This window comes from Tilletiopsis washingtonensis (assembly GCF_003144115.1).
Source record: "Tilletiopsis washingtonensis strain MCA 4186 unplaced genomic scaffold FA09scaffold_24, whole genome shotgun sequence".
Lineage (NCBI taxonomy): Eukaryota > Fungi > Basidiomycota > Exobasidiomycetes > Entylomatales > Tilletiopsis > Tilletiopsis washingtonensis.
In genome coordinates, this window is record NW_020312021.1 from 10860 (window position 1) to 32581 (window position 21722).

The following is a 21722-nucleotide window of genomic DNA, read 5'->3' on the forward strand; positions in this document are numbered from 1 at the left end:
GGTCTGTCGGACCCTTGTACGCCTCCACAGCAGGCATACGTAGGCTGCGGAGAGGTGAGTCAAGCAGAGTGGCCGAGCGCGCCAGCGGGACCGCGGGACCGCTAGGTAGAGGCCGAGCGCAGAAGCGCGTTTCAGGAGGCTAGACGTGCACGAGAGAGACGAGCACAGGGAGACGTCCCACAGCGTGCAGAGCGGTGGTACAGGCGTGCCAGCTGAGCGCTGAGCGATGTGACAGACTCTTGCGAAGGACATGCCGAAGCGAGGCCAAGACGGCAAGACCAGCCGAGACAGGCGCTGATGGCCCGTCTGCAGACTAGAGCAGCGGAACGGGTGCGTACGGAGCTCTAAGCAAGACGAGCGTGTTCGCGGGGTGAAGCAGTACGTCTGTGGTGATGCAAGAGGCTCTGACGCCTTGGACCGAGGCACAGGCGCTTGATGGGGCTCCGGGGCTGCTGCGCGGCGCGTGCGGTGGGTGCGTCGCGGCGCCGCGCGGAGTTGACGCGCCGCGCGCGCACAGGCCATGCGGCGGTGCCGGCGCGCCTCGAATCTTCCTTCACGACACCAACACCGCGCGCGCCGCACAACTCTGCACAGCCACGTCTCCCGCCGCTCAAACCTCGCCCTCTGCTTGAAGCAGCGCTCATGTACGCGGACATCGACCCCACGCAGGACACGGAGTTGTGCGTGCCCGCTCCTGCCGCAGCCGCGCCCGGCGCCGCCGCAAGCTGACAGCGCCCGCGGCAGTCACGATGCGTTGCGCGCGCGCGGCATCATCCCGGCACTGCCGCCGTCGCGGTCACCATCGCCCGAGCGCGAGTCGGATGCGCAGCTCCGCGCCACACGGCTCGCCGGGCTCTCCGATGCGCAGATCCGTGCAGCACTAGACGACGCCGCCGATGCCCGCGACGCCGACGCCGAGCGCGAGCTGGAAGCGCTGCGTGCTCGCCGCGCAGAGGTGCTTGCTCGCGAGCGCCGCACACATCGCTTCGGCCGGGTGTACCCAATCGGCCGCCCGGACTACACGCGCGAGGTCACCGATGCGAGCAAGGCGCAGCCCGGCGTCGAGGGCGCCGACGAAGAGCAGGAGGACGACGATGAGGGCATGACGGGCGCCGGGCCTGTCGGCGGGCAAGAGGCCAAGGAGACGAAGAAGGGCACCGGCGTGGTTTGCTTCCTCTACAAGGACGGGTGAGTGACAGAGACTGCATGACGAGGTGCGCTTCACCGGTGCCAGCCCTCTGCCTGCGCCGGAGGACTGCACGTCCGCAGTCGAGAGAGTGTAGCATCAGTGCTAGCGCCGCCGGTGCCGCGAGCGCCGGCCATGGCGGCTCGCGACTGCTGCCACTGCTACTGCTGCCCACGCCGTCGAGTGCGGCGAATGCGCCGCCTCGAGCTCCACGGTCGCACAGCGCGACACTCTGCTCACACGCTCTGGCCTGCTCTGCAGCATGGACACGTGCCAGCTGCTGGCTGGCTACTTGAACACGCTCGCGGCCAAGTATCCGGCGACAAAGTTTGTCAGCATCGTCGGCGACAAGGTAAGCTGCGGCGCCCGCAAGCGCAGATGGGTCCGCCCTCTCACACATCGATTCTCGCTAGTGCATTCCCAACTACCCCGACAAGAACCTGCCGACGCTCCTCATCTACCGCAACGGCGCTCTGCACCGGCAGATCATCGGCCTGCGTCCGGAGATCGGGTGCGACGGCATGAAGACGAAGTGCGAGGGTGGGTGGCGCTCGGCACTAGCGCTCTGCCACGTCGGCTCACACGGCGCGGACCCCAGACATCGAGCTCTTGCTCACGGCCGTCGGCGTGCTCGATCGCTCCGAGGTGCCTGGCGAGCCCACACACATCGACAGTCAGTTCGGGCGCCGCACCGACGAGCACGACAACGGCGACGAGGAGCCCGGGCGGAAGAGCGCAATCCGCGGCGGCGAGAAGACACAAGAAGAGATCGACGCCGAGCTCGACTGGGACCTCTAGCAATGCACGGTGCCAGACAGACGGGGGCAGAAAGGGTGCATTCTCTGCAAGGCTCTAGCGTGACATAGGTGCGCGGAGAGGCAGGCCTCGGCATTAGGCCTGGTCCTCCTTGAACGCCTCGAACGAGGGCCAGCCCTTGCGCGACGGCGTCTGCGTCGGCGCACGCAGCTCGCGCGGGAACAGGCCGTGCAGGCGCGCGCCCGCCAGGGTCTTGGCACGCCGGCGCGCCTCCGGGCCGGCGATGGGTGCATCATCCTTGGCGCCCTGACCGGCCTGCGCGGGCACAAGGCCGAGGCGCACGAGGCGGGCCTGCTCGTCGGGGTGACGGCGGTTCGGCGCGACGCGGTAGGCCGCAGCCTTGAAGAGGGTCGGCGACGTGGACTTGAGGTCGGCACAGGCCTCCTCCATGCGATGTCGCTTGGCGGCGAGGTCAGCAGCCTGCGCAAGGCGCTGCTCGCGCCGGTGCAGAAGCCAGGCACGAGTGATGGTCTCGTGCACCTCTGCAGGGTACGGCAGTGCCTTCTGCAGTGCCTGAGCCGCCGACGCCTGGGCCTCGGCCCGCGTCGTCACGACAGCAGGGTAGACGGCACGACGGATGGAGTCTGTCCGGCCGTCTGCGGCGGGCGCCACGTAGCGCGGGTCGTTTGGGTTCAGGCGGCTGGCACCGCCGGAGGCGGCCGTTGCGTAGCCGCGGCGAGCACCGGCAAACGAGCTCATGGCGCGCGCGCCGGCAGGAGCCGCCGAGCGCGAACCGCTGCCCGAGCTGCGCTGAGCCTGCTCGCGGATGAGGTTGAGGGCCGAGCCGGAGCGAATCCAGTCCAGGTGGGCACGCGACAGCGAGTGCTTCGTGTCGAGCTCGAAGCTCTCGCCCGAGGGCTTCGTGACGCGGACGCGGACCTGCGTGCTGAGGTCTCCGCCGGGGCGCAGCAGGTCGCCGAGGTTGACCGTCTCGACGATGTCGCCAGCCGCGATACGGGCATAGTCCGCGTCGTCGGCAAAGAGCAGGGTCAGGACGCCCTGCTTGCGCAGGTTCGTCTCGGCAATGCGCGCAATCGAGCGGGCGAGGATCAGGTTGCAGCCAAAGAAGCGCGGCTGGAGTGCGGCGTGCTCGCGCGCGGAGCCCTCGCCTGGAATGATGCTGTGAGCGACGGAGCGGCAGCGAGCTCGACAGCCAGCGACTTACCGTAGTTGTGGTCAGCGACCAGCATCCAGGGCTGCTTGCGGTCCCGGTAGCGCTTTGCGATGCCCGGGATCGTGTCCTTGCGCGCGTCGCCCTCGCCCTGGCAGTCGTACGCCGAGTTGACGGCGCCGTCCTCATCGTTCACAGCGCCGATGAGCGTGTTCTCGGCCAGGTTGCTCAGGTGACCCTGTGCGAAGAAGGACGATCAGCGACTAGCACGCCTGTGTGCGGGCAATCCTCAGCTCACCTTGTACTTGAGCCAGGGGCCAGCGGCCGAGATGTGGTCCGTCGTGCACTTGCCACGGATGCGCATGAGGCAGCGCATCGACGGAAGCTCGTAGTTGCCGCCGCTGAAGGGGCTGTCGAACGGCGCGAGGTGCTCGAGCCGCGTCGAGTCGGGGCTGATGGCGATCTGCGTCTCGGGCACGGGCGCTGGGCAGGGCTGCGGCAGGTACGTCTCGTCACCCGGCGTGAAGCCACGCGTCGGCAGCTCTTCGCCAGACGGCGGCTGGAAGCGGAACGATCCACCGTTGGGCAGCGGCAGAGAGTCCGTCATGGGGTTGAAGTCGAGGCGTCCCGAGAAGGCCATGGCCGTGACGATCTCCGGGGAGGCGAGCATGTTCATCGTCTTGCTGTTTCCGTCATTGCGCCCGCGGAAGTTGCGGTTGAACGACGTGAGAATCACTGGGCAAGGGTGCGGATGAGCCCGGTCGCTCCGGCCTCAGACACGCACGACTCACCATTCTCCTCGCCCTTGAGCTCCCGCCGGTCCCACTGCCCGATGCAAGGTCCACACGCGTTTGCCAGCACGCGCGCGCCAACGTCCTGCAGGTCCTGCTGGATGCCGTCGCGCTGCACAGTGGCGCGCACCTGCTCGCTGCCCGGCGTCACGTCGAAGCTGGTCTGCACCTTCAGGCCCTGGTCGCGAGCCTGACGCGCCAGCGAGGCGCATCGTGCCATGTCTGCGTAAGAGGAGTTTGTGCAGGAGCCGATGAGCGCAGCGCTCAGCCGCGCATCGGCGCCCATCTCGCCGGCCTTGGCGCGCGCCACGAACTGCGACAGCGGAGTCGCCAGATCGGGCGTGAAGGGACCGTTGATGGTGGGCTCGAGCGTGTCCAGGTTGACCTCGAGACGGCCGTCATACTCGGCGTCGGCGTCGGCGGTGAGGAGCTCGCCAGCCGCGGCGGCAGCGGCCCGCGCGACGTGTCCTCGGCCCGTCGCAGTCAGGTACTCGCCCATCGGCTGCGTGTAGGCGAATGCAGATGTGGTCGCGCCCATCTCGGCGCCCATGTTCGCCATCGTGGCGAGGCCGGTCGCCGGGAGAGAGGCCAGGCCGGGACCGGTGTACTCGAGAATGTGGCCGGTGCCGCCGCGCACCGTGAGGGCTCCGACGACGTGCAGAATGATGTCCTTGGGCGTGCACCACGGCGACAGCGTGCCGGAAAGGTGCACGTTGAGCACCTTGGGCGCCTGAAGCTCCCACGGCGTGTTCGTCAGGGCGTCCACGCTTCAGGCGAGTGGTCAGAGAGGCAAGTAAGAGATGATGCTCGCTGCGACTCACGCATCTGCACCGCCCACACCGATGGCCAGGCAGCCCAGGCCGCTCGCGTTGGGCGTGTGCGAGTCTGTGCCGAGCATGAGCATGCCGGGACTGGTCGGCGACGTCAGCACAGAGCACCGCGCGATCACGCAGCACACTCACGCGGCGTAGTTCTCGAGCACGATCTGATGGATGATGCCGCTGCCAGGCCCCCAGAACTCGATGCCGTACTTCTTGCAAGCAGACTCGAGGAAGGCAAAGACCTCCTTGTTGGACGCGATGGATCGCTGATCACGCGTGTGAGCGCGCAGCCTTGCTGCAGCGCACGCATCGACTCACCTTGAGATCCGCCTCGGCGCCCTCGAACGCCTGGATGAGGTGGTCGCAGTGCACGCTGGCAGGCACGGCCGTCTGCGCCAGGCCGCACGTCATGAACTGCAGCAGCGCCATCTGTGCGCTGGCGTCCTGCATGGCCAGGCGGTCGACGGCCAGCGGCAGGTACAGCTTGCCGCGCACGCGCGAGGGGTCCTTGGACGAGGAGGCATCGGCGAGCGTCGCATCGGGGTCGCGCAGGTGCGCGTAGAGGATCTTCTCGGCGAGCGTGAGCGGTCGCCCGAGGATGGCGCGCACGCGCTGCAGCTGCGCCAGGAGCGCCTCGTACGGCGGCAGGCGCGAGGGGTGCGCGGCCGCCGCAGCGACGGGCGCGGCCGGAGCGTGTGTGGCAAGGCCGCTCACGCCGCTGAGGCGCGGGCGAGCAGACGCCAGGCGGCGGGCTGCCGAGGCGCGGAGGAGCGACATGGTGCCGGGTGAGGATGGTGTGGGCGGAGGCAGCAGCGCATTCTTCTCGTGAGGCGTCGGCGCAGGTCGGCAGGCAGGGCAGCCATGCAGCGCCGCCGGATTGCCAATATCGCCGCGGCGTCACGTGCAGCCGCCTGGCCGCCCGGCCCGCTTGGGCCGGCGCGCCCGGTGCGCGGCCGTGCGGCAGATCTTCGTGAGAGCCCCGCTCCGTCATCCCGCCCACTACTCCCCTTCTTCCTCACCGCAATGTCGAAGCGCAGCACGGCGTGCACGGCCGTGCTCGACGGCGAGCTGCGCACGTCGCTCGTCCACTTGCCCTCGCTGCTCTACGCGCCGCTGCTCGAGCGCAACATTGCGCCGCAGAGCCTCGTCGTCGAGCTGGTGCGCCGCGCGCCCTCGGACGCCTCGGACGCAGAGGCGCGCCGCGACACGGTGTACTGCGGCTGGAGCGGCCTCTGTGCACCGAGCACGCCTGCCGGCGGCGGCAGCAGCAGCAGTGCGCCGTCGCTGAGCAACCCGCTCAGCATCTCGCCGCTGCTGGCCCGCTCCTTCGAGCCGCCGCTCGCGACGCACGAGACGCTGTCGCTCGTGCTGCTGCGCGCTCCGCCGCTGCCGACCGCCTCGTCGATCAACGTCACGCCGTGCGGGCCGGACGATTGGGAGGTCCTGGCACGGCATGCCGGCGAGGTCGAAGACGGCATGCTGGCGCAGGTGCGCGCCGCCAAACAGGGCGCGGTGATCCACATTGCCGTCGGCAAGGGCGACAGCGTGGGCATGCGTGTTGGTGAGTGGTCTTGAGTTGTGCCTTGCCTCCCGCTCTCGCGCTTGGTGAAGCAGGACACTCAACTGAGGCATGTCTCTCCTTAGACACAACGACGCCGTCCACCTCTGGCGAGTCTGGCGCCCGAGCCGTCCGCCTCTCCACTTCCACAGAGGTCATCATCGCGCCCGTGCCGCGGGCTGTGATACCGCCACCAGCTTCGGCCTCCACCTCCTCGAGTTCCGATGCGGCTCGCTCGTACCTTGCGCGCACGCTCTTTCGCGCTGTCCCGTGTGCAGGCAGCGCAATGCTCGTCCCTGCCTCTCTGGCACAGACTCTGCGCGATGCATTTGGGGAGAGCCAGCGCGCCAGCATCTCGACGGTCGCCTGTCCAGCGGCGCCCGACTTGAGGCCCGGGCTTGATGCGCGTGAGGCGGACTCGGCGAAGCACCCGACGCGGAATGCCGTCTGGGTGGAACGCGACGCCGCGCAGGATGCGCGAGACGTCTGGGTGGGGCAGGACACCCTCAAGCAGCTCGGCGCCCAAGGCGGTGACATGATTTTGTAAGCAGGCCGTGCCCTCGTTAGGCATATGTGGCTGACGCCGTTGCTCTCAGATTCTCGGCTCCCTCGCCAGTCCCGCTTGCGATGCCCGCAGAGGTCCCCAGCTCGCCCATATCGGGGGGCGAGCCGTCTCTGCCAGGACTTGACGCGCCTCTGAAGCAGGCGTCGGCATTCTTTGTGTCCAGCCTCCGGTCAAGCTCGCTTCTGCAGTCAGCAGCCGGCGCTCTCCACATCACGGGCTCATCTGGATCAGGCAAGGCGACACTAGCCGCTGCGCTACTGTCGTCCTTGTCGCCTGCCCTTGCGCCGATACGCGTGCGGTGCTCGAAGCACGCCGACGTGCGTCCGGCCTCGTTGCGCAAGCTGGCGGCTCAGTGGGTGGCAGCAGCAGCGTGGCATGCGCCTTCCGTGCTTTGGCTGCAGGACGTCGAGCGTCTCGCGCCACAGGAGATGGAGCACGCAGACGGCGCGCACTCCCGTGCCTGTGCTGAGGCGCTCGTCGCCGCCCTCGAGCAGCGCCCTGCCAACGTGTTCGTGCTGTTGACCAGCTCGGGCGCCACCCACTCGACCCTGACGACGAGCAGGCTCGTTGCCGAGACGCTTCAGCTGCGGCCGCCAGACAAGAATGCTCGCAAAGCAGTACGTCCGCTCGGGCCAGAGCAGCAGGAGCGTAGCTGACGTGGAGACACCCGTACAGATACTCGACGCCCTCATTACAGCCAAGGTTCGCGAGTCCGACGGGCTACAAGCGCAGGACCTCAATCTCGTATCGCTGGCCAACGAGACCGAAGGCTTCTACCCGAACGACTTGCAGGATCTGACGGAGCGCGCAGTGACGCAGGCTGCCATGCGCAGCGCGCAGCAAGACGGCAGCGTGAGGCGCGCCTCAGACCCGCAGCTGAAAGGCCGCTAACAGAGCCCTCTGCAGCACGATCTGACGCAGCCAGACTTTGCTCTCGCGCTGGACGGCTTTGTGCCGCTGTCGCTGCGCGATGTCAAGCTGGAGAAGTCCAGCGTGGCGTGGTCCGACATCGGCGGCCTGGTCGAGACACGTCAGGTCCTTCGCGAGACGCTCGAGTGGCCGACCAAGTACGCGGCCATCTTCGCAGGCTGTCCCTTGCGCCTGCGCAGCGGCCTGCTGCTGTATGGCTACCCGGGCTGCGGCAAGACTCTGCTTGCCAGCGCCGTGGCCAAGGAGTGCGGCCTCAACTTCATCGCGGTCAAGGGCCCCGAGATTCTGAACAAGTACATTGGCGCCAGCGAGAAGAGCGTGAGTTGCAGCGGGCGCTTGTGCGTGCGTGCGCGCCACTCATGCACAGCCTGCAGGTCCGCGATCTGTTCGACCGCGCCCAGGCGGCGAAGCCTTGCGTGCTGTTCTTTGACGAGTTCGACTCGATCGCCCCGAAGCGGTGCGTCGCTTGGTGGCGATGGCAGTGCGCTGGCTGACCCCTGCCCCAATCAGTGGACACGACAGCACCGGCGTGACTGACCGAGTCGTCAACCAGCTCCTGACGCAGATGGACGGCGCGGAGGGCCTGTCGGGCGTGTACGTACTCGCCGCGACGTCGCGGCCCGACCTCATCGACTCGGCGCTGCTGCGTCCCGGCCGCCTCGACAAGTCGCTGTTGTGCGACATGCCCTCGACCGAAGATCGGCTGGACATTCTCAAGGCCGTCTCGCGCAAGGTCAGTCTGAGCCCCGCCGTCGATCTGCAGCGATGGGCGCAGCAGACAGACGGCATGTCGGGCGCAGACTTGCAGGCTCTGCTGTACAATGCCCACCTCGAGACGATTCACGAGAGCATTGCTGCCAGCGCACGGCCAGACGCGGACGACGCCAGCACCAAGAAGACGAAGACAGCGGAGCGCGGTCTGCGCTTTGTCGACCTCAAGACCGCCGCAGCGAGCCACGCCGCCCCTGCGCTCTCCAACGCGGACCGCACGGCCTTGACGCGGCGCCTCGAGCAGATGCTCGACGCCTCGCCTGCCCAGGGGTCCGTCTCCTCCGCGGGCGAGGCTCAGCTCGAGCGCAAAGCCAAGGTGCTCGTTACAGACGAGCACATCGCGCGCTCGCTCAAGTCGACGCGCCCGTCGGTCCCGCGCGAGGAGCAGGAGCGGCTGCGGCGCATTTATGCTGCCTTTGCCGGCGAGCGCGACGCGGTGTTCCCCAGCGGCGAGGCGAGCCAAGAGATCGGCGCCCGCGAATCACTCATGTGAGCGCGGTGGGACGGTAATGCATTTTGCGCTGGAATGCGACAAAGTGTGGTGACGTGAGGAGGGACGGTGACGCATGCGTGAAAGGTGCAGAGCTGGAGGAGACGGTTCTGGTGACGGTGATGGCGCGGCTGTCTGAGCATTCCGGGTCAGCAGAACTCTTCGAGCACGCTGCTGTCCCACGCACCGTTCGCAGCGAAAGAGACGACTACGTGTGGCGCTTCTTGCTGACATGCGCGCGGCCTTGACCGCCCTCGTCAGCGGGGTCGCTCTGACCTGGTGGCAGACGTGCTTCGCCGTCGAGCTCGTCGTGCTCATCGTCCGGCTCGGGAATGCTGTACGTGTCGCGAGCACGCTTACCCAGCGCAAAGGGAGACGCAGCCTTCAGAGGCGCCAGCGGCGGACTCTTGAGCGCGAAGGAGGACCGAGAGCGCACTGCAGCATCCTGGCAGCCGCGTTCCGATGAGTACGGCAGACCCGCGATGCGGCGCGACGGCTGTTCTGCGACGTCGTGCTGGCGGTCCTCGGCGACTGGAGCGCAATGCCGGCAGTCAGCGATATTCCTGTCGCCGCAGGGAGGGAGACGGACCTTCGCTCCTGTAACGTTGCGCCATCGAGGCGCGGATCGCCTACATCTGGGTCTGCGGGCCGTAGACCTTTGTCGCTTCCAGCACCTGGGTCCAGCGAGATCAGTACCAGCTGCGCTCGGTCTCGCGACGTGCGTACCAGGTCGTCGTGCACTTCGGCGAGCATCGCTGCTGTCACGCCGTGCGTAGCACCACGCATCGTCGTGTCCAGCGCAAGCTCGGTGGGAGGCGAGCCCTCACTGCTGGCGTGCCTACTCTGGTTGAGGGCGCGCTCGGCGGCTTCGGCACGGCGGCGCATGCTGCCCACGTCCTCCTCCAGCCTCTGTGTATTGCGGAGCAGCTCCTTCGCCTGAGCGACATGCTCCTCGTTCTGCGTCTCAGCGGCCTCGAGCTTGAGTTCAGCGTCTTCGAGGCGCAGCCAGGCTTGCTCTTTGCCGGCCCAGATCAGGTCGGCCTCTTGCTGCGACTTGGAGAACTCAAGCATCCACTCGTCGGCGCGTCCCTGCATGCGCTTCAGCTGCGCCTCGAGCTGCTCGTTCTCGTGGCAGAGCTTCTCCTTGTCTAGAAGCGCTTGCCGCTTCTTCTCGTTCGCAGCTTTCAGGCTCGCCTCGGAAGCGTGGAGCTGGCGAAGGCGCCGCAGCTCAGCGAGGAGGGCGCGTTATCAGAAGGAGTCCCGAACTCACACGTGCAAGAGCGCAATCCCGGCTTTCCTCGTGGTCCCCCGCCAGGCAAGCCAGCTCACTCGCTTCTTCCTCCGCGCCTTCAAGAGCCAATTCTGCCGTCTCGAGCGCGGCTCTCTCGTACGCGAGGACGCGCTCCAGCATTCTGACGTGTGCGTTGAGGTTGCGGCGCTGACGGATGCGAGAAATGCCGGCCGAGCCCGCAGCGCTGTCGGCCAGGCATGTCCGCGATCAGCATCATGCGTGCAGCGGCGGGTAGTACATGCAGGACTCACAAATTGCTGTGCGCGACCATCGACATGGTGTGAGGCTGCCGTTGAGGCAAGGAGCGAGAGGCGTGCTGAGACGCGCGTGGCGATGAGCATGCGACTCGCGCAGCAGCGCAGGGCACACGCAGGAGGGTCGCGCGGCGAAGTGGATGCGCCGGACAGCCGACACTGGCGGTGCCCAGAGGACACTTGGTGAGAGAGAGAGAGAGTGGAGGGAGGATGTGAGAGTCGTGAGGGTCGTGAGGGCTGTGAGTGGGCAGCTAGTGGCGGAGAGGTAAGGCAGGCTGCGCCACGGCGGACCGGGAGCGGGAGCAGCGCACGGCTTCGCTCGCGGCTGCACTAAGCTAAGCCTTGGCTCTGCATTCGTTCCGTTACGTCGATTACAAGGCTGCAGGCTCTGAGCCGGCGTCTTGAGCTTGATCGACTGCAAGAGGAGCCTGCCCGCTCAAAGAGGAAGGTGCCCGCACGGGCGGCGCGTCGCGACAGGAGCAACACGCGCAGCGCGCATGCGCCGAGGCCAGCGAGCCGCTGAGCGTCTGCACGAGAGAACCTTTGACAGCGCAGCCGTGCATGCCTCCCACCGTTGCAATCATGCTCCGGCGCCGAGGGCCGCAAGCTAGGATGACATTCGAACGAACGCCCATTCGGCGCTCTGCATGGCTGACAAGCGTGAGGCCCACGCGATCTCGCTTCTACAGCAGAGCGGCGACTTTCCACGCATGGCGTCCGAATATGCACTGACGACAGTCCAGTGGCTGGGTGACAGAGCTGCGCAGAGGAGACGTGCAGCGCGAAGGTGACTCGATGGTATTAGCAATGTGTGGACTGCGGCCTAGTGGCCGTGAAAGGCGCGCAGCTTCTCGGCGTGCTGGGCGAAGACCGCCTCGACCTCGCACAGCCAGCCCTCGTCGTTCTCGTCCTTTGTAGATCCTGCGCAGAGTGGTGAGCCGGCGCGGACATGCGCGGCCGAGGGACTCACCGGCGGGCACGTCGAGCTGCGGCCGTTGTGCGTACGCCGGCCAGAGGTCGTGCAGCGGCACCTCCATCTGGCGAGTGAGGCAGCCATCCTCCGGATGGTCGCTCCAGCGGCCCAGCACTGCGGCGGTGACGGCCGCCGCGGTGCGCGCATGGTCGGCAGGTGTGTAGCCGCCTCCGCCAAGGACGAGCGTCGGCAGCTTCCAGGCGCGCACGGCCTGCACGGCGCGCACATACGCTGCGATGGAGAGGTTGTGCACGCCGCACGGGTCGCCGTACAGCGCATCTGTGCCGCACTGCAGCACCACTGCATCAGGCTGCTCCGGCTCAGCACACGCCGGGCTGCTCAAGGTGTATGGACACTCACCTTGTACGCTTTGACTGCAGGCTCGATGCAGCTGTCCCACACACGCGCCACAGTGGCGTCGCTAGCGCCGGGTTGCAGCGGAAGGTTGAGGGCGTGCGCTGGCGCTGCGACCGGTCCAGACGGCGCATGGAGCGAGCCTGCGGCGGCTTCGTGTGGCGCGTCACCGCTGGGCGACTCGTCGTTGTCGGTCGACGGGGACGCAGCTCGGGAACTACGAGGCGCGCGCTCACTGCCGCCTGCGGGGAAGAAGCCTCTTGCAAAGTAGTGCACGCTGAGCGTGAGGACGGACGGCGAGTTGTACCACGCCTCCTCGACGCCGTCGCCCCAGTGCAGGTCCAAGTCGAGATAGAGGATGCGCTCCCATCGCCGTCGAGCAGGTGCGGGCTCCTGAGCTGCGTCGGATGCTGCGGCATGTTGCTGCACGCCGGCGTCTGGGGCTTCTCCCTGCGACACGGCCGCGGCGGCCTCAGCAGCTCGACGGATGTCTTCTGGCCGTGCGCCAAAGCCGAGACGCGGAGCTTTCTGTAGACGCGAGGCGTCGTCGTCGGCTCGGCGCTTTGCTGGCGCTGGTGTGATCGCCTTGGGCTTCGGCACAGGCTTGCGCATCGTTAGCATTGCGAGCACGGCGTCTGAAACGTAACTTCGCGGAGTCAGCGCAGTGGCGGGGAAGAGCAATGGCTGGATACTGCGCATCTATGCTCACCAGAAGCCGCTCGCGCGCGCACGACGTGCATGGTGGCTGGGCAAACACAGGCATCCGGTGTGAGTGGCAGCGCCCGGCATCAGGCCGGTGGCCGCGACTCACCGCCCTCCGTCCCAGAGCAGAGCCACGTCAAAGCTGCCGTTTCGCAGCGCTTTTGCCGCATCCACTGCTGCACCAGCCAGAGCGAGGGCATAGGTACGCAGCTCTGCGAAGCGCGGCGTGTCCTGGCAGATGCAGTCAGCGCGTGGAGCCTGCTCTCTGGGCTTCGTGTGTCCTGCGTGCCGCGCCAACCCGCAGCTTCAGCTGGCCGCTTCTAGTCCTCCTTAGATCACTCAGAGCCCAAGTCGCGGCATTGCTCATGATCTGTCAAGGCCTCGCGTCCCGCTGTGACTCATTCCGCCCACGCCTTCCTCGTACGCACCTCGTCGAGTCCCTCCTCTTGGCCACCTGCACTCGCATTCTCGTCGAGCAGAACATCGACGAAGCTGGCGGCGTGGTAGGCGAGGAGATCTGCTCGCCTTCCCATCTGTGGGATTCTGAGCGTCGCAGCTGGGCCGTGCTGCCGCGCTACGACGGCAGCGTCTGCAGCGTCTACATCGCCGGCGAGGAGGCGCACCAGCTCGTGCTCTTCCGCGCTGCCCACACCAGCTGCTTCGACGTCTGACGCTGACGCCGACGCTGCGCCGGACTCAGGCGTCTGTATGAGACCGCAATGCCAGGCCAGTGCATGGACGAGGCGCGAGCGGCCGGCGCTGGCGGGCAAGGCGTTGGCGGCGCGGAGAAGCGCCGGCGAGAGGACGTAGGCGACGCGCGGCTGCGGCGGGCTGCCGACCTGGGGCACGTCCATGCGCCGCAGCAGCTGCGCACTGCGAGCAGCACGCGCAAAGGACGAAAGCAGCCGCTCGGCGGATGAGCGCAAGGGACGATGCGGTATAGAGACGGCTGCGGAGTGGGTGGAGGTGAGCGAAGGACGAGACGCGCGGCATTAGGGAGGTGGAGGCGAGCTTCGTCCGCGAAGCCGCTCGCTCCCATTGTCGTGGCAGGCGCTCTGACCTCGTTCGGACGAGGCTTGCAAGACTTGGCCCAGACCAGAGCCGAGTGTTGGTTATTCTGAGCCCAACTTCAAGCCTTGGGGCCCTTTTGCATGCATCAGTGGGGGCGAAGAGTCTGGAGCAGCTGCGGAAGGATGCCTCGGGAGCCGGGAGTGGAGGATCGAGGGTCCTACGCGCGCGGCCGCGCGCGATATCTCCGGCCGGCGCCGAGCACGCCTTCGCAGCCGGGCTCGATGCCGCGACCGCGCCCAGGCACGCCCGGCCTTCTTCTTCCTACCACCACACACTCGCCGACTGTAAGCACCCGCGCAGCATGTCCGCCTATCCGCCGGCGCTGCAGCCTGCCCAGCTGGCGCAGCTCAGCCACGATGCGCGCGACTTTGCCCTCTCGCGCGGCCTCGCCTACCGCCCGCTGCCGGCCACTGGCGCCGCACCGCCGCAGAGCAGCGCCATCCACGCGCCGCTCGCACTGCTGCCGACGCCGTGGCCGCGCGAGGCATACGCTCATGCGCAGCGCCTCATGCCGCTCTACTCGGCCCTCTATGCGCGCGTCGCGGCCGACGGCGACTGGCTCGAGGCGACGCTGCGCCTGGCCGTGCGCGGCGACTCCTTTGCCGAGGCGCTCTGGCGCGTCTGGCAGGAGCATGGCCGGTCAAACGAGCAGGTGCGTGTGGTGTGCGGTTCTTTCTGGAGGCCTGCTGTGCAGACACGCGCCTGCAAGGAGAGCAGATCGCGACGATGCACCCGGCACGAGCCGTCCTTGCCGTGCCCAGCGACTAGCCGGGCATGCGCCAGAAGCGCTTGTCCAGGCGAAGGCTTGGAGATTGCACGCTGACGAATCGCCTCGCTCACAGCTACAGCTCGGCCTCTTCCGATCAGACTATCTGCTGCACGCGCCAGCCGGCTCGTCGAGCGCGCCGCGGCTCAGGCAGGTCGAGTTCAACACCATCTCTTCGTCCTTTGGCGCTCTGTCAGGGCACGTCTCTGCGCTGCACGCTCACTTCCTGCGGGCGCATCCGCATCTCTTCCCCGCCGGCGCTGAGGTGGCGCCCAATTCTCCCCTCGCAAGTCTGGCTGGCGGTCTGGCTGCTGCGCACGAAGCCTACGTCAAGGAGCGCGGCGCGGCGGATGCAAGAGTGCTCTTCGTTGTGCAAGACGGCGAGCGCAATGCCTTTGACCAGCGTGCGATTGAGTGGGAGCTCTCGGAGCGGTGAGTCGTGTCAGCCACATGTCTTGGGCCACAACGATAACACTCGCTGCAGCTACCACGTCCGCGTGCATCGTGCGACGTTTGCCGCGCTCGGCGCTGCGGCCGCCGTCTCGTCCACAGGCGAGCTGGAGCTGCGCGACCCGCTCGACAATTCGCCGTTTGCCGTCTCGGTCGTGTACTTCCGTGCAGGCTACGGGCCGGACGACTACAAGGGACAGAGCGACTGGGACACGCGCGCACTGCTGGAGCGCAGCGCCGCAATCAAGTGCCCTAGCGTTGCGCTGCAGCTGGCGGGCGCCAAGCGCGTGCAGCAGGCATTGGCCGCGCCTGGGGTGCTCGAACGCTTCCTGCTGGACCCGGCACGGGGCGCAGTGCTGCCTGCGACCGACGTCGACGCGCTTCGAGAGAGCTTCATGGGCATGTGGCCGCTCGACAACTCCGACGAGGGCCGGGAAGGGACGCGCCTGGCACAGGAGGAGGCGCATCGTTTCGTGCTCAAGCCGATGCGCGAGGGCGGCGGCAACAACGTCTATCGCGGCGACATTCCGCGCGCACTCGCCGAGATGCGTGCCCGCGACGCGGCTGCCGGCCCCGGCGCCGACGAGAAGCAGACGTACATCCTGATGGAGCTCATCGACGTGCCGCCGAGCAGCGGGGCATACCTGCTGCGCGCGCCGCCGGGCGGCACGCGCGACAATGCGCCCGAGGCAGCCGCCGTCCGCGCCGAGGACACGGTGTCGGAGCTCGGCACGTACGGCTTCGCGCTGTTCCGGGCGCAAGCCGGCCGCGCCGAGGAGCTGCGCATGCACAGCGAGGGGCACCTGCTGCGGACAAAGGCGCGAGAGAGCGACGAGGGCGGTGTGGCTGTCGGCTTCAGTGTCCTCGACAGTCCTCTGCTGGTCTAGCGAAATACATGTCATTGATCCTCCTGGCTGCTCAGTGCTGTGAGGCGCGCCGACAACTTCACTGCCACCTCGTGCTGCGCTCCCTCGCCTCGCCGCTCCCTTGCCTCTGCTGTCCGGCCTCCTTGAGCAAGCTCGCGCACCGGTCCCGCGACCTGCTGCACAAGCGAGCGCGTCTTGTCGTCAAGCGTGTCAGCAGTGCAGGGCTCGAGTAGCGTGCTGACGAGGGTGCATGCGTTGGCCACAATCGCGGGCGACGAGTTGGGCGTCCAGAGCACGAGGCGCAGCCGGTCGCACGCCGTCTTGGGCGGCCTGGGCACTTCAGTGCGCGTGGACGCTGCAGAGTCGGCGGTGCCCTGCCGCTGCGGCGCCCGCGGCGAGCGCTCGTCGGACTCTTCCTCCCGCGCGAGGAAGAGCGCCTCGAGAACGAGTGATCCTGAGGGGCGGTGTGAGCAATTGCGATCGCGGCAGCCAGACCGACTCACGTCCTTGAGACTCGGAAGCCAGCAGCGTCAGAGCAAAGATGGCCTCGTTGGTGAGGATCGGGTACTTGCTGCTGGCGCCCAGCATGGCAGCCAGCGCGTCTGCCACGGGTGCACGCACGAAGCGGGAGCGCGCCTCGGACCGCCGCCGCCGCTCGTCGTCGCTGTCGCCCGCAGCACTTGCCGCAAAGAGTGCGCGCAGGCCGTTGACGAGGATGCGCGTGCCTTCCAGCCGAGTGGGCGCGTCTTGCGTGCGGCCGACGAGCTCTAGCACGGCTGCGAGTGGCGCCTCTGCCTCGGGCGTCGCAGGCGGGCAGACGAGGGCCATGGCATTTTCTGGCACGCCAGCGAGGAGATGCTTGAGCAGGCCGACGGTGGCAAACTGCAGCGGCTGCACGCCATCGTATCGAGTCGCCAGGAAGGGCACAACGGCGGACACGAACCCTCGCTCGCCCAGAACGCTCTTGTTTGCCGCCGGAATCGCGAGATTCTTGAGCAGTCCGACGGCGCCGTACGCGAGCTTCGGGTCTGGAGCCTGAGCGCCCAGCAGCGACGATAGTGTCGGCAGCAGCTGCGCATGTTGCGCCAGCGCCAAGCAATGCTCATCTGGAGAGGGAGTCAGCGCTGGCAGCGCGACCCGGTCGACTCACTCACCCTTGCGTGCCAGGTTGCCGAGGCCGAGCAGAGCAGTGCTCTGCAGATCTGAGCGGTCTCGCCGGGCCAGCCACTCGCGGCACAGCTCGACGAACCACGCAGACTCGCCGGCACTGCCGAAGAGCAGCTCCATGTTCTCGTCTGCCGCGCTGATCCCAACGAGCGCGCGCGCGGCGTCTGCCTTGACAAGCCCAAAGGCCTTGGCCTCGTCGCTGGGCTGCTCGGGCGATCCGCTGAGCGTGGGCGGCAGGGTCGCCACATCGAGGAAGCGAGCCAGGAGCGCCAGAGGGCACGCCGGCATGGCGTGGGTATGGCCCTCGAGCTCTGGCGCCGCGAGCATCGCACGCGTGCGGAACGACGCAGATCGCCGAGACGCGGCGTCGAAGAGTGCCAGCAGGCTGGACACGAGGTCGATGTCTGACGAGAGCAGCTCGAGCGCTTCGTCTGCGTCCAGCCCCGCAGGCACGTCTGTGGCGTCCAGAAAGGGCAGCAGCGGACGGAAGAGGCCCGCATAGCCCTGCCCCTCGCACAGCGTCTCCAGAGGCTCGGCGTGCAGACTCATGTGCTCAAGCCCGGCGATCGGCTCGTCCTTGTCACGCCGGTCGTCGGCCTCGTCGGCGCGCTCCTGCGACTCTTCCACGGCGCACGCATCGCTGAGCACACGCGCGAGCCACGTCGCCGTGCTCTGCCGCGCCTCCCATTCGGTGTCCGGCTCGCGCGTCCAGCAGAGCGGCACGTACAGGCGGGCGTCGCAGACGAGGCCGACGAGCGTGTGCAGAGCCTCTGGCGAGCGGAGTGCGCGCTGCGCGGCGACGTGCTCGAGCGTCAGGTTGAGCAGCGCGCCGGCCGCCGTGCGCACCTGCGCCAGCGCAGCCGGGGAGAGGGGCCCCGCCGAGGCGAGATGCAGCGCGAGCAGCGCGATGACCGGCTGCGCGGCGCCGACCGCGAGCAGCACATCTCGGTTCTCGACTGCCGCCGCGAGTCAGCACTCCGGCCCATCGCTCGCAGACACCAGACGCACCACAGTCGATCGCCAGGTTCGCCAGCGTGCGCATCGCCTGCACGCGCGCCTCGGCGGACCCCGCACCCTCCTCCGCGACGGCGGCGCGCAGCACCTGCACGACGAGCCGCGGCAGCTCCGTCTCGCCGAGCTCCGCGCGCGACGCATCTGTGCAGCGCTCGGTGAGCAGTCTGCCGGCGCGCGAGCGCACTCGACGCACCTGTGCGCAGCGCATCGGCCAGCGGGCGCAGGACCGCCGCGGCGGCTGCGAGGTCTGCCGGGCTGGCGAGCGGCGCGAGCTGCGGCACGCGTGCGGCCACGATGGCGTGCAGCTCGCCCAGCGCGTCGGCAAGGGACATGGGCGTGAGATCGATGAGGGAGAGAGGGTGATGTGGAGGGATGCCTAGGCTGAGAGCCGCCGGCGCGCGGCCGCCTCGAGCCCCGAGCTGAGGCTGTGCAGGGCGCGCGCGCACGTGACGCGCCGCCCCGCGCGCTGTTCCCACGCGAATGGGCCCCGCTGCTGAAGTACCATGGCTGTGCGCTCGACCTTCGGGTCTCAAGCTGCAGGTGGGACGCCCTGCAGTCCCTCCAAAGACGTGTCGAGACACAGTTCGATCCAAAGACGTGTCGAGACACAGTTCGATCAGGCGAGGTGTGGATATGGATCGTTGAAGCTGTGAGAGACAATGACGTGGGTCTACAGGTACAGGAGCGAGACGGGGTCGGGTAGCCGAGAGAGGGTGAGGCGGGGACAGGAAGCTCGAAGCGGAGTGGCGTGGAGAGCCACGCCACGCTCAGTAGCGGTACTTGAAGTACGGCGAGGCGTCGCCCATGTCGGCAAGCACCTCGCGCGGGATGCGCTGCGCCTCGCCAGAGTCGAGCATGCGCTGCTTCTTCTTGTTGGCGATGTAGAGGAAGAGCACGTTGAGCGCCGAGGTGAGGATCGCAACTGCGTTCATGGCGACGTTGATCTTGCACGCGAGCTCGTAGCGGGGAGCCGTGCGAGCGGGGAAGATGTTGCTGGAGATGGTGCCGGCAAGGCCGCCAACGCCGACCTGAATGGCGATGGCAACACCACGCTTCGTCGTCGAGGCGACGTTCTGCGAGACGAGCGCGACAATCGAGGGGAAGGCGGCGTAGGAGCCAGCAGCGGCGAGGAAGGTAGCACCGTAGCGGACGTTGGGCGTGTGCGAGGTGAGCAGGATCGCCCAGCCGACGAGGCTCAGCGAGGTGCCTGCGATCATGCCGGCGGAGCGGTTCTCGAAGCGGTCAGCGCCCCAGGCGAACACCACGACGAGCAGAGCGGCGACGATGTAGACGGGGACGGTGAGGAGCTGGCTCTTGATCGGGTCGTAGCCGAGCGAGATGCGCAGGATGGACGGCAGCGTGAGGGCGATCGAGTAGAGCGGCGTGATGCACGAGATGTACGTGAGGAGCGACCTATGAAGCGAATAATCGATGAGTGACGGTGATTGGAGCACAGTCCGCCGCATCAGACTCACCAGTACACCTTCCAGTCCGTGAGACCGGCGCGGACGAACTTCCACTGGAACGAGGTGTTGAAGGGCGTGGCCGTCGCGTCGTGGGCAAGCGTGTACTGCATGTGCTCCTTCTCGGCCTCGGTGAGGAACTTCGCATCCTTGTGTCCATCGAAGAGCACCCAGTATGAGACGACACCCGCGACGATGGTCAGGATGCCCTCGACCTGAAGGCGACAAGACGAGTCAGCCAAAGTCAGACAGGAAACCTCCCCCTCCCCTCCCTCTCGTCCTTCCCCCTCCCTTTCCTCGTAGGAAAACTCACCAAGAAAATGTACGACCACGGCTCCATGCTCGTGTTGCGGATGTGGACGAGGCCGTAGGCGAGCAGACCGCCGAACGCGCCGGCGATGGTGGCCGCAGAGAAGAACATGCCGATGCGGAGCTGGATGGCGCGGCGGGGGTAGAGCGTCGAGATGTACCATGTCACACCGGGGAAAAGACCGGCCTCGAAGCCGCCGAGGAGGATGCGCATCGCCAGAAGACCCTCAAAGTTCTTCACAAACGCTGTGCACATCATGATGATGCCCCACTGAAGCGAGGAGGAGGTGTGAGAGGGGAAAGAAGGGGGAAGGAGGGGGGAAACGTACGAGCACCACGATGCAGGGCAGGTAGATCTTGGCGCCGTACTTCTTGAGCAGGATGTTGGAAGGAACCTCGAGAAGGCAATAAAGTGCGAAGAAGGCCGAGAGGGCACCGGCATACTCGGAGTCGGTGAGCTTGAGGGACTTGTTCATGCCGGCCGTCTTGGCGTTGCCGATGGCGCTGCGGTCGAGGAAGGAGAACAGGTACAGGACCTGCGAGCAAGGGCGGCAGTATGTCAGCAGCTGCTGCAGACAACATGGAGAGGACGAGAAGAAGTGCAAAAGGCGGCAATCGAGGCTTGCTCGAGTGTGGGATGGTGCAGAGGGGTCGCGAGGAGGAGGAGCAGGGGCACCGAGGCGCGCGGCGCGCACGTGACGCGTCGCGCGCACGGCCTCACACCGCGCCGCGACGGCGGCGCGAGGCTGCCTGCCAACCACCACATCCTTCTCCCACCACATCTGTCGAACCACAGGCAGACCACAGCGCGCTGTGTATGTGTGCAGCCCAGCCCAGCGCGAGCGGAGAGGCGCGTTTCCGGCCTCGCCGCCCGCCGATCTGATGCGGCGCCTCGACCAACCCGTCCCCAAGCTCGGCGAATCCTTCTACTACTCGCAGCTACTCACCGCGCACACCGGAAGCACACGCCAATCAATCTTGGACATTATGCGGTTTGTCTCGGCAACGTCGTGCTCGGAGTGCTCGGGCTCGTCGACGCCGGCGGTGAGGGTGGTGGTGACGGGTGCGCCGCCGTCGAGGCCGTCGACCTTCTTCTCGTCGAACGAGGCCGAGTCGGGCGTCTGCTGGGCAGGGTGCGACATGATGGAGAGGATGGGGAGTGGAGAGGAGGGATGCGGGGTGAGTGGTTGGGGTGTGGCGAGGCGTGGTCTTATAGGCGAGCGTCTTCCCCGCGTCGATGCGGGGGCGGGCGAATGGGAGTGCGGGGAAGCGGCAGGGTTGTGCAGGCGGAGCGCGGGCGTGCGCTGGAAGAACGAGGCAGGCCAGTGCGCTAGTGCCTTGGCAAGGGGAGATCGAGCGCGCGTTCGCCGTACGATCGGCGCGAGAGCGCAAGACAGACATGCCTCAGCGCCTCGCACGCCGGCGCGCAGCGCAGCGGCAGACTCCGCGCCCGGAAGACACGGCCAGGCGGCGAAGGACGCTGGGATGGCGGCGGAGGGGCGTCGCCGTCGCCCAGGCACGCTCCCGGGCGAACCTCGATTGCACCGCCTTGCCCCGGACAGGGTTGCGCCTCTTGGCCCTCTCGCACACTGATCGGCTGCGAGCGAGGCATCTCTCCTGCAGTGGCGCGCTAGCCGAGGCGACGCCGAAGAGCGCACCCGCGCCGCACTGCCCGAGGGCACATGGCGCGGCTGAGCAGGCACAGCCGCCGCGCAGTGCCGGCGGCTGCCCGGCCTCTCACTCTGCACGTTCTCGGCCGCAGGCGGCCAGCATCGCGCTGCTGTGGCCCCAGCAGCACCTGCGCCGCTGCGCCGCACGCGTGCCCTCGCAGAGTGCACGCCGCCGCGACAGCAATTTCCAGCCAGGCACCGCGGCTCCGCGTCTGCTTCTGCTCCCCGTGCTGCAGTGCTGGCGCTGGATCCGCGAGCTGCACGCAGAAATCGAAGCCCACGCACTCCGACGCCCTCTCGTCATGCCTCCAGAGGCCAGCAAGCTCGCGCGAG

The 21722-nt window shown here is 67.6% G+C and overlaps 8 protein-coding genes across 8 annotated transcripts; 3 read left to right on the forward strand and 5 right to left on the reverse strand.

The window, feature by feature from the left end:
- Nucleotides 1-578: 578 nt before the first annotated feature.
- On the forward strand, nucleotides 579-1933 carry FA09DRAFT_322831 (thioredoxin-like protein; the record flags this gene model as incomplete). The annotated part of the gene is made up of 5 exons (XM_025741067.1): nucleotides 579-680; nucleotides 745-1188; nucleotides 1448-1538; nucleotides 1600-1726; nucleotides 1785-1933. Coding segments are annotated over exons 1-5 (849 nt in total), but the record flags the coding sequence as incomplete, so codon positions are not given.
- On the reverse strand, nucleotides 1784-5522 carry FA09DRAFT_332284 (putative mitochondrial aconitate hydratase). The gene is made up of 7 exons (XM_025743397.1): nucleotides 5044-5522; nucleotides 4867-4991; nucleotides 4726-4815; nucleotides 3905-4671; nucleotides 3412-3848; nucleotides 3168-3351; nucleotides 1784-3111 (listed from the first exon to the last, which is right to left on the reverse strand). Exons 1-7 carry the CDS (start codon nucleotides 5500-5502, stop codon nucleotides 2078-2080), a joined length of 3096 nt encoding a protein of 1031 aa, XP_025595379.1. The 5' UTR covers nucleotides 5503-5522; the 3' UTR covers nucleotides 1784-2077.
- A 203-nt stretch (nucleotides 5523-5725) lies between these two features.
- Nucleotides 5726-9081, forward strand: FA09DRAFT_332285 (AAA-domain-containing protein). The gene is made up of 7 exons (XM_025743398.1): nucleotides 5726-6286; nucleotides 6370-6826; nucleotides 6880-7465; nucleotides 7524-7700; nucleotides 7755-8096; nucleotides 8153-8235; nucleotides 8289-9081. Exons 1-7 carry the CDS (start codon nucleotides 5749-5751, stop codon nucleotides 9040-9042), a joined length of 2937 nt encoding a protein of 978 aa, XP_025595380.1. The 5' UTR covers nucleotides 5726-5748; the 3' UTR covers nucleotides 9043-9081.
- A 38-nt stretch (nucleotides 9082-9119) lies between these two features.
- FA09DRAFT_363031 (hypothetical protein) lies at nucleotides 9120-10607 on the reverse strand (the record flags this gene model as incomplete). The annotated part of the gene is made up of 7 exons (XM_025745544.1): nucleotides 9120-9174; nucleotides 9227-9570; nucleotides 9629-9636; nucleotides 9673-9713; nucleotides 9766-10248; nucleotides 10310-10514; nucleotides 10582-10607. 6 exons carry the CDS (start codon nucleotides 10605-10607, stop codon nucleotides 9248-9250), a joined length of 1086 nt encoding a protein of 361 aa, XP_025595381.1. The 3' UTR covers nucleotides 9120-9174; nucleotides 9227-9247.
- A 756-nt stretch (nucleotides 10608-11363) lies between these two features.
- FA09DRAFT_363032 (Arginase/deacetylase) lies at nucleotides 11364-13791 on the reverse strand. Its single transcript, XM_025745545.1, has 6 exons — nucleotides 13042-13791; nucleotides 12723-12844; nucleotides 12621-12656; nucleotides 11918-12557; nucleotides 11555-11867; nucleotides 11364-11505 (listed from the first exon to the last, which is right to left on the reverse strand). Exons 1-6 carry the CDS (start codon nucleotides 13465-13467, stop codon nucleotides 11408-11410), a joined length of 1635 nt encoding a protein of 544 aa, XP_025595382.1. The 5' UTR covers nucleotides 13468-13791; the 3' UTR covers nucleotides 11364-11407.
- A 167-nt stretch (nucleotides 13792-13958) lies between these two features.
- FA09DRAFT_332288 (glutathione synthase) lies at nucleotides 13959-15810 on the forward strand. Its single transcript, XM_025743399.1, has 3 exons — nucleotides 13959-14336; nucleotides 14527-14882; nucleotides 14935-15810. Exons 1-3 carry the CDS (start codon nucleotides 13986-13988, stop codon nucleotides 15785-15787), a joined length of 1560 nt encoding a protein of 519 aa, XP_025595383.1. The 5' UTR covers nucleotides 13959-13985; the 3' UTR covers nucleotides 15788-15810.
- Nucleotides 15811-15976: 166 nt separating this feature from the next.
- FA09DRAFT_363034 (hypothetical protein) lies at nucleotides 15977-18279 on the reverse strand (the record flags this gene model as incomplete). The annotated part of the gene is made up of 6 exons (XM_025745546.1): nucleotides 15977-16003; nucleotides 16030-16220; nucleotides 16270-16872; nucleotides 16921-17889; nucleotides 17942-18088; nucleotides 18141-18279. The coding sequence occupies 6 exons, from the start codon at nucleotides 18277-18279 to the stop codon at nucleotides 15977-15979; spliced, it is 2076 nt and encodes a 691-aa protein (XP_025595384.1).
- A 295-nt stretch (nucleotides 18280-18574) lies between these two features.
- Nucleotides 18575-20952, reverse strand: FA09DRAFT_332290 (MFS general substrate transporter). The gene is made up of 5 exons (XM_025743400.1): nucleotides 20667-20952; nucleotides 20049-20255; nucleotides 19724-19990; nucleotides 19423-19625; nucleotides 18575-19360 (listed from the first exon to the last, which is right to left on the reverse strand). Exons 1-5 carry the CDS (start codon nucleotides 20859-20861, stop codon nucleotides 18715-18717), a joined length of 1518 nt encoding a protein of 505 aa, XP_025595385.1. The 5' UTR covers nucleotides 20862-20952; the 3' UTR covers nucleotides 18575-18714.
- Nucleotides 20953-21722: the final 770 nt, after the last annotated feature.

Bases quoted from the DNA above. Each gene is read 5' to 3' on its own strand.
- FA09DRAFT_332284 (XM_025743397.1), bottom strand. From the start codon at position 5,502: ATGTCGCTCCTCCGCGCCTCGGCAGCCCGCCGCCTGGCGTCTGCTCGC. The intron at 3,849-3,904 runs GTGAGTCGTGCG...ACCCTTGCCCAG, and splicing joins GCTCAAGGGCGAGGAGAATG to TGATTCTCACGTCGTTCAAC. The intron at 3,112-3,167 runs GTAAGTCGCTGG...GCATCATTCCAG, and splicing joins GGTCGCTGACCACAACTACG to GCGAGGGCTCCGCGCGCGAG.
- FA09DRAFT_363032 (XM_025745545.1), bottom strand. From the start codon at position 13,467: ATGGACGTGCCCCAGGTCGGCAGCCCGCCGCAGCCGCGCGTCGCCTAC. The intron at 12,558-12,620 runs GTGAGCATAGAT...GACTCCGCGAAG, and splicing joins GCGCGCGCGAGCGGCTTCTG to TTACGTTTCAGACGCCGTGC. The intron at 11,506-11,554 runs GTGAGTCCCTCG...CACTCTGCGCAG, and splicing joins GCAGCTCGACGTGCCCGCCG to GATCTACAAAGGACGAGAAC.
- FA09DRAFT_332285 (XM_025743398.1), top strand. From the start codon at position 5,749: ATGTCGAAGCGCAGCACGGCGTGCACGGCCGTGCTCGACGGCGAGCTG. The intron at 6,827-6,879 runs GTAAGCAGGCCG...CGTTGCTCTCAG, and splicing joins CAAGGCGGTGACATGATTTT to ATTCTCGGCTCCCTCGCCAG. The intron at 7,701-7,754 runs GTGAGGCGCGCC...AGCCCTCTGCAG, and splicing joins GCGCGCAGCAAGACGGCAGC to CACGATCTGACGCAGCCAGA.
- FA09DRAFT_332290 (XM_025743400.1), bottom strand. From the start codon at position 20,861: ATGTCGCACCCTGCCCAGCAGACGCCCGACTCGGCCTCGTTCGACGAG. The intron at 20,256-20,666 runs GTGAGTAGCTGC...CCTTGCTCGCAG, and splicing joins GTGTGCTTCCGGTGTGCGCG to GTCCTGTACCTGTTCTCCTT. The intron at 19,361-19,422 runs GTGAGTCTGATG...TTCGCTTCATAG, and splicing joins ACGGACTGGAAGGTGTACTG to GTCGCTCCTCACGTACATCT.
- FA09DRAFT_332288 (XM_025743399.1), top strand. From the start codon at position 13,986: ATGTCCGCCTATCCGCCGGCGCTGCAGCCTGCCCAGCTGGCGCAGCTC. The intron at 14,337-14,526 runs GTGCGTGTGGTG...CCTCGCTCACAG, and splicing joins ATGGCCGGTCAAACGAGCAG to CTACAGCTCGGCCTCTTCCG. The intron at 14,883-14,934 runs GTGAGTCGTGTC...CACTCGCTGCAG, and splicing joins GAGTGGGAGCTCTCGGAGCG to CTACCACGTCCGCGTGCATC.